Source organism: Thamnophis elegans, chromosome 2, assembly GCF_009769535.1.
Source record: "Thamnophis elegans isolate rThaEle1 chromosome 2, rThaEle1.pri, whole genome shotgun sequence".
NCBI classification, from domain to species: domain Eukaryota; kingdom Metazoa; phylum Chordata; class Lepidosauria; order Squamata; family Colubridae; genus Thamnophis; species Thamnophis elegans.
Window position 1 is genome coordinate 14849741 of NC_045542.1, and position 16488 is coordinate 14866228.

The 16488-nt window shown below is 39.0% G+C and overlaps 1 protein-coding gene across 4 annotated transcripts in view; it reads right to left on the minus strand.

Annotated features, from left to right (window-relative positions):
* Nucleotides 1–502: 502 nt before the first annotated feature.
* COL5A3 (collagen type V alpha 3 chain) overlaps nt 503–16488 on the minus strand; it is a 130278-nt gene continuing 114292 nt past the window's right edge. For 3 of the 4 annotated variants that reach the window (XM_032210463.1, XM_032210462.1, XM_032210465.1), the window contains 13 exons: nt 13634–13687; nt 12502–12609; nt 9901–9954; nt 8641–8694; nt 6889–6996; nt 6757–6810; nt 6335–6370; nt 5508–5561; nt 4668–4926; nt 4346–4458; nt 4128–4196; nt 2886–3122; nt 503–2116 (listed from right to left, as the gene is read on the minus strand). In XM_032210463.1, coding sequence (XP_032066354.1) covers nt 1970–2116; nt 2886–3122; nt 4128–4196; nt 4346–4458; nt 4668–4926; nt 5508–5561; nt 6335–6370; nt 6757–6810; nt 6889–6996; nt 8641–8694; nt 9901–9954; nt 12502–12609; nt 13634–13687 — 1347 coding nt within the window. In that variant the 3' untranslated portion in view covers nt 503–1969. Of the gene's footprint in view, nt 2117–2885; nt 3123–4127; nt 4197–4345; nt 4459–4667; nt 4927–5507; nt 5562–6334; nt 6411–6756; nt 6811–6888; nt 6997–8640; nt 8695–9900; nt 9955–12501; nt 12610–13633; nt 13688–16488 lie in introns of those variants that run through there. The other variant, XM_032210466.1, reaches the window with a different exon arrangement.

A 16488-nucleotide genomic window follows, 5' to 3' on the forward strand; every position in this document is an offset into this window, starting at 1 on the left:
CAGCACTGGTCCCTGAAACGCAGTTTTAACACAGAATTAAATCTGTCTGATGCCACAAGAGATGCTGTTGGTGAGTAGCACAGGCTGGGAGTGAAAGTCCCAGTTCCAAAGATATTCTCCTCACTGAAACAAAAGAACAAAATATGTCCCTTTTCTGTCAAATACGCAAGGCGTTATTGATAGAAAATTTCACATGTGGTTCTCTCCGATCTCAGCAGTGAAAATGCAATAACTATCAAGTTGATGTCTTCCCACAGTTAGGCTTCTCTGCTTACGGCTACCTCTGCTTCAGCAGGAAAAATACTGGTTGTCTAACAATCAGGCAGAATTCTGATTATCACTCAAAAGAACAAAGAGGAAGCCTATCCTGCACAAACAACATTTGGTATGCAACTACACATTCAGAACAACCGAAACCCAACCCAGCATTTCTCCTATCAGACACTGGCTCTAAAATCCTGCATTAGGGAGTCTTTCCAATCCAGCTGATACAGAAATGGTGGGCAGTCACGTTTTGTGGTTTAATGAGGGTTGTTAGGTGAATACAGTAACCATCATACATGTGTGGACACATACATACCCAGTTTGTGCCACAGCCTGAGATACATGGAAGCATAACAAGAGGGGCACTTAGCACCATAGTGTGAGGAAAATTCAGTGATAAATGAACATGGCACAGTGCAGAAGGCAAAACACAAGGTACAAGCTCCATCTCTGAAGAGGTTGTTGGGTTTCAAGGACTCTGTTAAGTGTCTTGCTAGCAGAGAATCAAGCTTTACTCTACTTTCTTTCCCCCATAAGGAGAAAACATGCCAGAATCACTAGCCATACCTTACAACAGTCTTCCCCAACCTAATGCCCATAGCTGTGTTCAGTCTACCACTCAAAATTCCCAGTCAAGTTTTCCCTCCCAAAGCTAATGGTGGTTGCTAAGTTGGGGAAGAATGCCTTATAGGAATCTGCTGAGCATGGCTAGTATGATAGATAAGATGATGAGAGACTAGTGAGTATGGCTTGTGCTTACTCTTTCCAACATGAATATTGATAGTAGGCTTACAGGGTTATTGTGAAGTTCTTGTAGTAAATATAAAGAATGGGAGACATGCTCAGCATTCTAACAGTAAGACTTTGTATGTCTTGCTACACAAGCACCATTTGATCTTAAGATAGGAAAATAAAATAGTGATTATTTTTCCCAAGAGGATGCAGACTCTAAGCATAGTGTCTGGATAGTTTCTGGTTGTTGTAGAGAAGTATATGTCAATTAATCTCCATGGTAATTGGAAGGAAGAGATGGAAGAGTCCTATACAGGCTACCCCAAATTGCATTCCATTGTCATGCCAAAACACTTATCAGTTGAGTTGAATTCAATACAATACAGTTTTAAAAATATGGATATCCTATGCTTATTCCTTAAATCTTATATCAGTACAGTATCTTGTTTTTCTGTGGTTCTGTTGGATCCAAAACTATTGCTCTACTTCTCCATTCTTTCCCATTGCTTTCCCTCAGCGTACATGGCTGTGCCAATTGGTCCTGAATTTCCAGTTCCCAACATGCTTCAGGCATAATCTTGACATCCCGTGTCCTTTTTGCAGTGAAGTTCAACTATAGAGAATGTGGTCTCCATTATCCCCATCGCTACAGGTGGCCAGATCTGACCAGTCAGTCCAGTGCTTCACTAAGACGGCATAATAGCACCAATAATGGAGCTGCAACTAGAGAGGGCCCTGGCTCAGTCTGAACCCTGTGCAACTCCCCAAGAGTCACACCCTGAGGGACCTTGGCCGCATAAATAGGAGGCTGTCATCAGGTTAAACACAACGGCAGGTCTTTGCAAGGCTGACTCTATTCCTGCACCCTCCCACCCCCCACCCACCCACCAGTGCAGAGAGAAAGGGCTTTTAGTTCTCTCTTTTCTAGAGGTGGTCCAACATGGTCTAGAGGGAGTGTCCATCTTTGGAGGGCTCAGCCACTGAAGCAGACTGGGCCGAGTTCAAAGCCAAACTTTTGATTGGTATCTCCGAAATCCTGAACAGCCACATCAATCAATGGTAGATGCTCCACGTGTTGCGTCACCATTTGTAGAACTGTCCGCTCCTGACCTTTGCGTACCTGAAAGTAGAGAAGATAACTTCAAAAGCAAAATCTTGAAGATGTGAAATAATGGCTGCATCAGGGTTTGAAAATGTTTCATCGGGGGTTTCAGCAAAATAGTAGATCAAACATGGTTGAGAAAGCATAACATCCCTTAATTTGGCAAGCATGGACCAAAGTGGCAATGGCTCTAAATTCAGAAAAGCGTGGATATTTTTCTCAGAATAGAATAGAGAGGAATATTTTATTCTGGTCTTTTAACATGTCTCCCCTCTTATGGCTCATATGAGAGTTGCAAAATGCTGAAAAGAAAGATGAATGAAAGGGAAGAAGTCATTCAAAGGGTTTTTGGAGCAGATGGTTTTCTCTCATGATAATTTTGGAATACTCAAAGTTCCATCCCGTGATGGTGATCTCACAGGTCAATACCTTCACTTTAAGATCCAGGTGAAATCACTGTGATCTGCAATTCACAGAGTCATTTCATATTGTGGGGATGAAGAGCCAAGGTGGCGCAGTGGTTAAATGCAGCACTGCAGGCTACTGCTAGATCAGCAGTTCAGCGGTTCAAATCCCACCGGCTCAGGGTTGACTCAGCCTTCCATCCTTCCGAGGTGGGTAAAATGAGGACCCAGATTGTTGGGGGCAATATGCTGACTCTCTGTAAACCGCTTAGAGAGGGCTGAAAGCCCTATGAAGCGGTATATAAGTCTACTGCTATTGCTATTGCTATCAAGCAATACTGAAATGGTCAAGAGATACAAAAGTTAGAAGAATGCTCTCTCACCTGACAGCCATCATACACGGCATGGATGGGAGTTTCTGTGCTGTTGTGCATCAACTCCACATCATTGAAAGCCCGAAAATGCAGAGCCTTCATGTGGCTGCTGGTGTTGGCTTCATACCAAGCAGCCATATTTTGGCAGAGGAGGGTAAAGTTCTGCCGGGCAACAGCACTCAGCAGGCGTAGGAATGTGAGTTGAGTGACCAGCACAGGATTGCCATCTGCATCCACATAGGAGAACTGGCAAGGAGAAGGGGAAAGAAATGATGGGTTAGCAGAAAACCACTATGTTCCTTCCAGTCTACACTGCAACCTCCTCACAGATAAAGTCACAGACTGGCTATAATTACACTAAGCCTTTTATGATCCATTTGGCTTTGAATCCAGCAATTATACTTTGTAAACAATGGTTTGGGTGCATTGTCTGAACCCGGCAGCTGCCAAAAGAGCCAACACAGTCCTAGGCTGCATTAACAGAGGAACAGAATCAAGATCACATGCATTGTTAATATCACTTTATAATGCCTTGGTAAGACAACACTTGGAATATTGTATCCATTTTTGGTCACCACAATATAAAAAAAGTTTTTCAGACTGTAGAAAGAGTGCAGAGAAGAGCAACAAAGATAATTAGGGGACTGAGGGCTAAAACATATGAAGAATGGTTGCAGGAACTGGGTATGTCTAGTTTAATGAAAAGAAGGCCTGGGGTGACAAGATAGCTGGGTTCCAATATTTGAGGGGCTGCCACAAACAAAAGATCTGAAGGCAGGACAAGAAGCAACAGATGGAAACTGATCAAGGAGAAAAGCAACCTAGGACCAAGGAGAAATTTCCTGACAGAAGAAGAGACTGGACAAGCATTTTCCTGAAATGATATGGGGTTTCATTTAGGATATAGGTGGGGTTGGACTAGAACAGTAGTCTCCAACCTTGGCAACTTTAAGACTTGTGGACTTCAACTCCCAGAGTTCCTCAGCCAGCAAAGCTGAAGTCCACAGGTCTTAAAGTTGCCAAGGTTGGAGACCACTGGACTAGAAGACCGCCAAGTCCCTTCCAACTCTGTTATTCTGTTATTAAATCAGTTATAAATCATACCTGAAGAAAGGTGGCTTGGCTTTGCATATGGATTTGATACTGCATTGGGCCATGACTTTGATTAACAGAAAATGGGAAATAGTACTGTATTCCCTTTCCAGATTTTCTCTAGGTATAAAGCAATCTTGACAGAATGGAAAAGGTTACCTTTTTGCCTCTTTTGAAAGTGCTGAACCAACTTCCTGGTTGCTCCTTGTTCCAGGCAGCAAGTCGTACCTAAAGGCATAGATTTCATATTGTTGCTCATCTTAGGGTTTTACATTCAGGTTCCTTAGCCAAGTAACCTGTTTGAGGTACTAGGGCAATTTACATAGCATCTGATCTTTTTCCTGATCACCTCTTTAATGGTCAAGTGAGCTACTTACAGCCTCAAATTTCTTGTCAGGGAATAAGCAGGTTTCTCCACCAGCTGTGAAATTACAGTAAACTTTGAAGGCATCTCGGCTGCATCCCTGGTTTGGATCAATCCAGTATTCACCTAAAGAATAGTATGTGGATCAGTGCAGAAAGGGTTAGGGAAACCATGAGGAAGTAGGCCCTTCACAATCAAAATCTTGCAAGTTTGGCAGACTCTCCCTCTTCCCCAGTTATCAAATGCAACACACAGATCCCTTTGGTTCTCATAATTAGGGTAGATGGCACATTCTATTCTGAATCCACTGCTTGGAGTTTCACTTTGAAACTCACCATCTTTGAGATGAGCATGACAAAACTGAAGCTCCTTGCAGACCCTGGCTGGACTATCCAGAGTGCCCAGTGGGCATCGCATTTGCTCCACCTCATCACGTAGAGAGCTTAGAGCTGCCAAGACTTCTGCCAGTCCATCAGCATCAGGATCAATATCCCCTTCCCCTGGAGCATCCCCCTGTTCTTCAATCTCCCAGTCCTGGCGGCTTGTGCGCCCACTTTCCATGGGCATTGGATTCTGCAATTCAGCAGGGCGGCCCTAGAAGCAGGAAAATGAAAAACAGAAAGAAGATTCAATAGTTTGTGTACACATATAACATAAAGTTAGACCTGATTAAGTAACCCGGGTGGGAAATCACTAGAAAATTCCAAGGCTGCAACCAGGCAGAATGTTTAAAACTAAAAAAATGGAAGAAAGGAATCATAAACCACTTCTGAACGGTTATCATGTACATGTCCAGAAAATGTCAGGAATCAGACATGAATCAAAGGAGACCTTTTAAATTTATGTTGCCAAAACTCAAAGCAAACCCTTCATTTTTAACATTTCTTTGAATTTTGTAATGTGTAAAAAATGTGGATTCATGCAGTATTTACATTGCTAGAAATTTGCACAAAGTTGTATGCATTTTAATATCTATCTCTCCCAATGTGGGAATTTCTGTATGCTTTTATAACCATAACATGTATTATTAAGAGAAAATGTAATAAACATGCATGCAATGGGAGAAGATGGCTAGAAAAATGCACACAGACACAATAGGCATACCGTATCCTAGAGAAAGCTATATAGAACAAAGGTGAATTTTGTGTAGACCTTGTAGTAAACCATTCACTTACTGGTGGTCCTGGTGTCCCTGGTGCCCCTGGATCACCTTTTGGTCCAATAGGTCCCTGCAGGAAGATGGATCAATAACTTGGTACCAATGCACATATACCTTTTTACTACTGCTCATATCTGGAGCATCTGGGAATAGCAGTTTAGCAATATCTGCAGAGCCCAACTCTGTTTGAGTAGCTAATGTCAGGAGCTAAGCATCATAAGCACTATTCAGAGCCTCCCTTAAGTGCACATCTCTTCCCTTGACTAGAATAATAATACTAATGATACTACTACTACTACTACTACTACTAATAATAATAATAATAATAATAATAATAATAATAATAATAATACCCATTGTCATCAGGGTACTTGGCACCATGTCCAAGAATTTTGCAAAATACATCAACAAATTGCAGCTTCCTGCAATAACAAAAAACTGCAAAAAACTGCGCTACTCGGAATATCTTATATTTTAAAAAGGTACTTGGTTGATACCTAGGATGCTGGCAGCAAACTGCATCAAGCATTAGCACCAGTCACTGGTATTTGTAATGCATTTTTGAATGTTCAGTTGGCTGAGTTTCATGTTTAATGAATAAAATATATAATAATAATACATTAAATATCAACCAACTGTACAATTTGCGGTACATTGGTTGCCCCCTGGATTATAGCTATTATCTTTCACTGACCCAAAATTTAAGTTCCTTTGATACAGTTTTCAAAACTGTACTGTACAAGACTTTCAAAATTAAAGCCCTAAGAATAACAGCTAATATGTAGACAACTCTGGTTTGATCTCTTCCTCTTCATGAGCCCTGCAGTATTGGTTGGGACTTACCAAAGACCCTTTGTTGCCTTTTTCTCCCAGAGGGCCCTACGGAAAGACAGAAAGGGTCAACAGGCGAAAGGAGCTCCTGGATGTAAGAAGAAGATGGCAAAATAGCATAAGAGATAATATTCTTTTGCAAGGAAACTAAAGAAATAAAGACAATGTCAGAAAGTATGGATAGGCAATAATGAAATAGTGATAGTGATGAAATGCTGTAAGAATAAATGTTTTTAGATAACTGGGGAAGAACAGATGAGAGAGGCACAGCCACATAAAAGAAAAAAATAACTAAGGTGTAGAAGAGGGAGACAAATGTTGCAGAGTTCCAGAGAAGTTCTCATATCAGAAAGCTAAAATCCTGGGCATTACACAGTGGCAGCTTTTGAGGAATTATTTTGGAAGCGATTTAGAATTTTGCATGAAATACTTACTGAGTGGCCAGGAGATCCAGGTGGGCCTGGAGGACCATGAGGTCCAATATTGCCCTTAGGAAGAGGAAAAAGAGTATCAGTATTGTGTGCCTGACTGGGAAGTCCCATCTCAACCAGCTTCCATCTACTCACAGAATCGCCTTTAGTGCCCGGTGTTCCCTGGTTCCCTGGCAGCCCCTGGTCACCTTTTTCACCCATCTCACCTGGAGGGCCAATCAACCCAATGAGTCCTGCATGACCCTAGAAGGAAAAGGGGAACTGCTTAGTTAAAAAAAGAGCACTCTGATAAAGCTGGGAGAGGAGAACTTTGAAACCACTGTATAATAAAAGGTGTAAGAAATAGGTATGGGATACTTCACATGATGGGGGCAAGAGGTTCTGCACTGTCATTTTGACCAGAAGGAATGCTGATCTATTTTAATTTTCTGCTGCCTCACTTCAGGAAAAGTGGCTTTTGTCCAGCAAAGTAGCCACTCCGTGGCTGAGAAGCAGCTTCTCTTCATTGGAGTACTTCAGTCAAAGCTTTTGAAAGCAAAAGGCCATTTGAAAGTTCTACATGCCCCAGCCCCATCCCCATACATATATACACAGATTTCTGGATCTTGCTAGAAAAGAGAATTTGTCCAAAACGAAATACAGGCTATGTTTATACAATGAATGTTAACCATGCTACTGCTGGGTCATGATGTAACCTGATAAGCCAGTGGCAGCTATGCCTTCATCAAAAAGCAAGAAGCTGAAGCTATCAAGAAGCTGCTTTGTTGTTGTTGTTTGGGGAAAATGTTGCTGGGGAAAAGACAGATAAGAGGATCCAGAGCAATCCTGTATTTGCAGGATCTTCTAGGAATTTGCTTTTAAATCAAGAAGCAAGAAGAGCAGGTTAGCACTCTCTTAAAATATTATTATGCTCAATGTAGTTGGCTGGGGGATGTTTAGCTTAATCGAAAGCAACTATGTTTCATATTAAAATTGGGGCACAATGCACAATTGCTAATGTCTCAGTTGACCAAGGTGGAACCTAGTTCTATTAACTGTCTTATCTTTTTTGAACAATACTGCTGAACAAGAGGAGTTTAGGCTTTTTGTGGCTAAAACTGACCTCTAAAAATCCACCCCTACTGACTTTGTCCATACAATTGCATACATAACACTTTGCTCCAGTTAAGCATGACATGAGAACAGAACCAACTATTATTCATTAGATAGACAGGAAGCCCAACACTTTTGCTTAATACAGGTAGTTTTCTGGTCACAACCCTAATTGGAATTGGAATTTCCATTACTAAGTAAAGTAGCCATTAAGTAAAACATCACATGACCATGCCACTTAATGGCAGTGGTTTCAGCAGTCCTGGCTGCAATGGTTAAGTAAGAGCTGCATGGTCATTTAGTAAGGACCTCATACTCATCTATAATACTGTCTTGTTCTCTCTTCTTATGATCCATACAACATCCATTCATTTTTTAAAAAAATAATAACTTGAGCTGAGAATTTCAATAGTGCATTGTTCTGTTGGTCTTATATGAGTTAACAGCATCCTAAAGTAGTCCCGTTTGATAGTTGGTGAGCTCCCCTCAAGTACACGTAGCACTGAATACCTCCAGATGTGCTAAACAATCTCCTCTTTAACCTAGCTGAATTATAGCAGTTCTGGGCAGGGAGGCAAATATAAAATTCTTGTTGAGCTGCTATCTAAGGATCATCAGCTTCCTGCATCATAAATTATTCAAGACCCCATCTAACAGTTACAACAATTGAAAAGGAAGGTTCAAAATTTAACAAGGTAGCTGCAGAAAGAAGAAGCATTTCTAGGACAAGAGATGATTCAATTGAAGATTGTAAGGTCTTTCATTTTCTACCCAAGCAAGAATATATATGTTTACCTTCTCTCCCTTGTAGCCAGGATCACCTTTGAGACCAGGGAGCCCTGTAGGACCCTATGAAGAGGAGAACAGCTGCATTAAGAATGGAGTTCAAGAACCACTGCCTGGAAGCCTCATGATAACAGAATAACAAGAGCTGGAAGGGACCTTGGGGGTCTTCTAGTCCAACTCTCTGCTCAGGCAGGAAACCCTATACCATTTCACATTTTAACCTTCAGTCCCCTAATCATCTTTGTTGCTCTTCTCTGCACTCTTTCTACAGTCTCAATTTCTTTTTTAAATCGTGATGATCAAGTGTGGTCTTACCAGCATGATCAACCAGTGAGGCCCTCTAGTGTAGGTATAATCAACAATTTCAGCATTTAGATTTTTTTTTTGTTTAAAGTTTTGTTATTTTTTTTTCTGTTCATGCAAATAACCATTTGGATCTTTTTGTTGGTTTTGAAGTTTGCGAAAATTTAAAGGCCTACATTATTCTTTGCAGAGGCTTAGATCAGTGGTGTCAAACTGGCGGCCCATGGGTGGATGCGTCATGCACAGGCCACACCCACCCCAGCTCTGTGAAGGGAGGAAACATCGTGATAAATCATGTGATGGCAATGTGACGTGGCGAGTTTGACACCAATGGATTAGACATTCATTCCAGTTTTCCCTGATCCAGATGAGTAATGGTTTCATCCACTTCAGGTGTATTGCTATGTAATATGCTGTGTAAGGCTGAATATGGTCTTTGGGCCAACAGGAATTGACCAATCTTGCAATAAATGATCATTTAGAGCTGGAGTCAATAGCAAGCCACAATCCAATGACACCAGAAGAGTAGGACTATTACTCATTTGTCCTCCCATATTCTGATAACTGTTTCCTTCATATAGGTTCATCCACATCTATTCTTTGGTATGGCATCAGTTTATAATTTAATCCTGGCTAATTCATTAGAATCATAACTAGTAATTCCCTCTGGGAATTGAGCTTTAATCAACCATGAATTTTGAAGTAATAACTGCTCAATGAATCAGAATAAGCAGCTGCTTCTCTCACTTTTCTTTGAAAAATATTTTGGAAAGCCTACTGGGATTTTTTTATTTTTTTGTTGTTAGAAGGTCCTCCTAACATTGTCCCAGTGATAAATACCCATGTAAGACCAACCCTAATTGAGGGGAGGGAGATGAAAGTGATTGTGAAAGAGTCTCAGCATTATTAACTGACAATCTCAGGACAAAACCAGTTGTTGTGCAGAGGCCATTTCTTTTTGCTTACCATGGGACCTGGGGGTCCTGCCTGTCCTGGAGCTCCCAGTAGACCAGGTTCACCCTAGAGTTGAAAAAACTTGCAACATTAGTAACAAGAATTAGAAGACTTTTGGAGCTAAAATGTTCATCTGGGCAAACTCTTCTCTACATCATCTCCTCTCTGTGAAAAAGGCTTTGATTTGTACCCGTGCAAAGCTTTGAGGGAGTCATTTTAGTTGCTGAGTCATGACTCTTCGCAACCCCATGGATCATAACACACCAGCCCCCCCACCCTTCGTTGTCTCCCGGAATATGCCCAAACTCAAAGTCATTTGCCCTACCTCTAAAAGCCAAACAGCTGTGTTGCTTCATTCCACCCACCTCTCCATCAGTTCCAAGAGGAGAGCAGCATATGCAAAAGTATATTGGAATTAATGGGATTGATAAAAGAAGCTTTGAAGCCACACAAAAAATCAGTAAGGGGAGCTGCAGCACCAGTTGTCTTGAAACATCTTAGCAAAAGAAAGCCTGACAGCCTTGCATATTAAACTTTTGTATTCACTTTCACAATAATGACTCTTAAAAAGAAATTATCCTTTTTATGTGTCTTTCATTTTAAAAAACCTCAACAATGCTATGGATATATGTGGAGTAAAAACAAATTTATGTGGTAAAAGTATGTGGAGAGAAAAAGCAAGTTTTCAAATCACCTTGTAATTTTCTTTTGACAAATAATAAGCTGGCTGTGCAATATTATGTGGTCACTTGCCATCATGTATTCAGTTAATCTCTCAAAATATATTAAGACGGACAGCTATTTTCCCCTGCCCTTATTGTAGAAGGGGCGAGAAGAAAGAAAGAAAGAAAGAAAGAAAGAAAGAAAAGAAAGAAAGAAAGAAAGAAAGAAAGAAAGAAAGATTTGCAAAATAGCTGCTCCTTCCTTCTCCTTGTAAACTCCACCAAGTGACAAGACAGTTCAGAACTGTCCAATAAAACTTTTGCTGTATAGTTCCAATCCAAACTGAGAATTGGTGTTAGAAAATGGCTTAGGCAAAGCATAACTACTAGGTTCATATAAAATAATTAAATCCAGGATTTTGTCCAATCCTGTTCTAGTTCTTGCTACTTCTGGACTTATTAGAAACAGAAATCAACATGTGAAATTTTTTCAGCTGTGAACATTCCCCTGCAAATGTTTAGAAACATGCTCTTGAAACAATTTTTTCTCTTAATATACTCCTTTTCATTTTTTTAAAAATCTGATAACAGCATGAGGCATTGAGGAAGTATAGAATTTAAGATACATGTATTTCGTGGAAATGTCATAAAGCTCAACTCAGCTGGAAGATGATCCATTATAGGATGAAACATGTCCTGAATGTTAACTTTCCTTTTCTACCAATTACTGAGCTGGTTTTATATATATTTGTCGCAAGGATGCTTTATCTTTTTACTCGAAATCACATTTAATCCCTTTAAAAATGACAGTTTATATTCTGGGAGAATGTAATATAGTCTAAAGTACATTATATTTGGAAAAAAAGTTGGATGTTAGTGTCAGTTTAACTTAGAAACTCTTTATGGAGTACAATTCTGTACATGTCCTGCCATTACATCTGGGTTTTGGGTTCTCTTAAACTACAGATTCTAAACACTTTTCATTATTTTTATAATATAGATATCTAATTATTGATTTCAATAATATTTAAATACAAGTTTTGAAAGTACTAGAATAGTAAAATGGTCACGATACTATCTTTATATTTGTTTTAATCCAAGCTTATACATCAAGATAAAATTGATATTTCTTCAAGTTGAATAGTTTGTGTTGTCTTTTAATTTTATCTTTATGTTACTCTGCAAAGTTTTCCATGTAACATCTGTACTTTATAATTTTTGTCTTTTTCCTCTCTTTTCTTTTAAAATAAACAAAGAAGTGAACAATTAATAAATTAAAGTTTTCTTAACTAAGAGGTGCAGATCATGATGTGCTGGATCGTAATTTGCTAAGAGGAAATTCTTCAATCATTACTCACTAAGCCCTGTAAAATAAATGGCCTATAAACTAAAGGAACAATATGTGTGCATCTAAGGGAACTCCATGCTCAGCTGGAGCTTTCTTTGATGTCTTCACCGCTTCATTTCCCTCAGCTGACAATGTGCACAACTTTAAAATGCTGTGTGCCTCCCTTCTGATGCACCAAAAGCTCTTTTGAACTACAGTCACTCATTTGAAAGGAATCTAATAAATGACCCTGGAGTTAGTCCATTTATTCCTTAAACCGGAGTTTGTTCCAAAGAATAGAATTTTTTCCCACCACCTTTCCAACCTTATTATTCCTTGCCCAGGTTTTCTAGCATTAGAAAGACATTTTCTAATTTTTCAACTAAATCCACCTGCTAGGAGTTCAAAGATCATTGCTTCTGGCCCTCTATTTTTAGACTGAAGAACAGAGACTCACCTTCTCCTCAAAATCTTTTCACATTATAAAGTAACTTGATTTTCTGCCTTGGAACTTTTTTGCTAATGTTTGCAATTTTTCTCCATGCAACATGATATTGCATTAATTTGCAGCCTATTCTTCTTCATCCCTCTGTCAACCATTTGCCAAGAACGGAAGATACTTACTGCTGCACCAGGAATTCCACGCAGACCTTCTGAACCAGGTTGGCCTGGAGGTCCTTGCGGGCCCACAGGCCCCATTTTCCCCGAGGGACCATCTATACCAGATTCACCCTATGGGCAAAGAAGGGAAGAGAGAGGGGGAAAATATCCATTTATCATATAAATATTTAATTATTTCAAGATTGTCCAATGGTTAGTCACTATTTTCATGGAGCAGATAGCTTTAAAGAATACTAAGCTAATTTATTTCACTTTGCTTTTGGAGCTGAAGGATAGAGGTGGCTATTGTAGAATGATTTCTTGTATAGTATGCTTTGTCCTTCTCCTATGTACAGAAATTGGTTCCACCACAAAATCGCGGAGGACAAAATCGCGCTCGACAAAAGCGCGCATTTGACGTCATCACAGCGCGACGAAAACATCGCGCTGTGATCGAAAAATGTAAAAATAAAGCTAAAACCTTCCCCTAACCCCCCCAAACCTACCCCTAAACCTAACCCTTAACCTAACCCTAAATCTAACCCTAAACCTAACCGTTAACGTAATGCTAAACCTAACGCTAACCCTTAACCTAACGCTAAACCTAACGCTAACGCTCTAAACCTAACCTAACCCTTAACCTAACCCTAACCCTAACGCTTACCTTTATGTGAATCGGCTTGCTTTAATTTTAATTTTATTTCAATTTTTAATTTTTTTCGTCGCGCTGTGATGATGTCACATGCGCGCTTTCGTCGAGCGCGATTTTGTCCTCCGCGCTTTTGACGGGTCACGCAGAAATTAATTAGATTGACAGTTGAATGTTACTTCCTCCAATATACTTTGTGGCAGAGGCTGCAACATGGTGTTTCTCAGTCTTAGCAATTCTAAGATGTATGAACTTCAACTTCCAGATTTGGGAGTTGACAAAGATTACACATCTTAAAGTTGCTAAGATTGAGAAACAACATGTGCGTCTTCCAACATAGAGAAGTCATTGCTACTTTTCAGAATCTTCTGAGACATTTGCCTTGCCTCGGTCCAACCCTGCATGAAACACTGATAGTGGAAAAGGTGGAAGAAAAACAAACAAAAGAAAGAGAAACTAGCATTCCTTTATTGGATACCAGAATAAAATTAGCTTGGTTTCTATCACCTTGATCCCTTTCTCACCCTGTCGACCTTCACGTCCAGCTGGCCCAAAAGGTCCCTGGGGGAAAAAATGAAGTCACTGCATAAATCACTTGGATTAAGGTCTTGTGGTTTAACATTTCTGCCTTTCTTCTACAGAACACTTAGTTCTATTCATACCAGGGGTGAGCTGCTCCCGGTTCTAATCGGTATGGTAGAAGAAATTTGCCGTACCTTTTAGAACACGTTCCTCCAGTGGGACAGTAGTGATTCATACTCTCAATTTTATTAAATAAACATGTAAAATTCTATCCTAACCATAAGCTTATACAAAAATTAAACAACATGCTATCAGTTTGAAAAAAAATCAGGCACATCACACATAATAAAATGGGCAGTATATCAGAGAGGAGTCATCCCCATGGAGTGGAAATATATACACAAATAATAAAAATAATAAAATATCTCGAAAAAGTACACATGGATTCTTATGAATATTATTCAGACAATTAAAGGTAAGTTGAGAATTCATATACATTTGCTTAATTTTAAGCAAAGCCAATAAAAGAATTCAAGTCAACCTCAACCCCCTTTGTAAGCGGGACATCATTATGCCTTTTTTAAAAGGATTTTTTTCATTTAAAACAGCTCAGAAATACAATCTTTATTTTATATTTGGACCAGGAAAGGAAAGTTACATATTTTCAATTTCATCTAACATGGCATATATGTAATTACAAATTATATGGCATATTCTGGAATCTAAATGAAGCTAACCTAAAATTATAAAACCAGCTTGCATAGAGCCAATGTGTCCTTTTATCAGAAGGACCAGTATCAGAAGAAGTTAAAGTGGAGAGCATGTCCCTCATTCTGGAATTTTTGTTAAAGCAGATAAGATAACATTTATTTCCAGGTGAGTTTCTGGTGTGAAATTGCAAATGCATGATTTCCTCTAAGGGACCTTAGATGCATTTTAATATTGGTTCAGCTTGTTTACAAGAAATATTTTCTGCTTATGGAAGAGAGTTGAGCTGGAAGGTAAGTTGATCAAACAGAATTTTCATGGAAGCATCCATTGTGTTTTATTGGCTGTATCCATTGGGCTATATATACATACATCATTTTATTCTGGCATTTTAAAAAATCCTTTAAAAACATTGCACAAATGTTTTTTTTTCATGACTTTTTTTTTAATATAAGGAGCCTTTGTATATAGCTTCTCATAAAGTGGGTTTTCAATATAAATTCCCCAAGAACTTCATTTTGTTTTATTTTTGCAAATTACCTTGAAGTTTTCCTTTATTGCATAATTATCCAGATGCAGGCTTTTTTGAAAGGAAGTTTCCCTCATTTTTTTAAACAAAACAAAACAAATCAAATTACCATCGTTTGGCTAAGAGGGCTCTTGTGCCAGAAATATCACATCTTTAATCTATGCCCAATTTTCTTTTAGCTGCTTTATAGCCCATCAAGAAAGTTGTTAATAAGACTTTCACGTAATATATAAACATAGCATTTCCTTGTGTCTGGTTACTGTGGGTTGTGCTTTGCAATCTTTTGCTTTGAATCATGAAAGGGGTGATTCCATGGGTGTTCCTCTGTTATTTTGATATATTTGTCATCAAATTGAAAGTAGATAGTGAAGTAGAGATTGATGAGGTGCACGAATATGAGTATTTCAATCTTAGCATATTTGGTTAGGCTGAGTGTGTTGTGTAATACATCGATTTTTTTCACTACCTTCAGATTTATGGATACAAAGAGTGCTGTGGCATCAAATGAAACCATATTTTCATTTTCTTCTATTTTTTAGGCCTTTTGATTTTTTTGGGAGGTAAGTTGATAGAATATTCACTCCCCTCTGTGAGATGTCTGAGCATTTTTGTTCTTTAGCTATGTTGCATGTTGGGGTCCCTGATAAAGATACAACTGGATTAAAAGAAGTGTCAGACTTATGTATTTTGGGACATCTATAGAAGCATGGGGGGATGGGTCTATTGTTTTTCATCCATCACTCTTCTTCTTTTGTGAATTCTTTTGTTAGGTCATTAAGGGTTTTCTTGACCAGGTCATCTAGTTTCTCTATTGAGTTCAGGCTTTATGGAATGTAGATTTGTTTGTTTTCCACATCTTTGGGTTTTTGTGTATATTGTGTGCTGTCCATGATAACTGTAGTTCAATATTTGTCTGCTGATGGTGATGGTTTGATTCTTCTTTAGATTTTTGGGAGCTGCTCAGTCCTCTGCTTTGAATTGTTTCTGATTCTGTACTTTGATCCGTGGGTTTTATTGTCTGTTTTATGTTTTCTTGAGTCTCTGTGACAGGACCTGTCCCTTTAAATCCTGTTTCTAAGGTTGAAAGAATTCTAATTGTTTAGCATTGTTTATGCAATGTCTATACCTTTCACTGCAGGTGAGAACTGCCTCTTCTGGTTTTGCCAGCTGCCTGGAGCCCTGAGGGGGGCACTCACTGCTAGAAGTGGCTGATGGGATAAAAAGACCTTGTCCCTGTCCTGTCTGACTTTTAACACTCTTAGTTTGGTTTTAGTATATTTAGTTCTTAATAATAGTTTAACTTTGTGTTGTTTTAATCTTTTAACTGTGTTTCACTTGTTTTATAACCAGTAAGACGTCTAGAGTGACCTTGGAGGGGAGATGCAGAATAAATAAGTAAATAAATTAGATAGATGGATAAATGATAGATAGATAGATAGATAGATAGATAGATAGATAGATAGATAGATAGATAGATAGATAGATAGATAGATAGATAGAAAGAATGAATGAATGAATGAATGAATGAATGAATGAATGAATGATGATAGACAGAGCTTTGAAGGACATTGTTCTGCAATGAATTGTGGAGGACTGAACATGT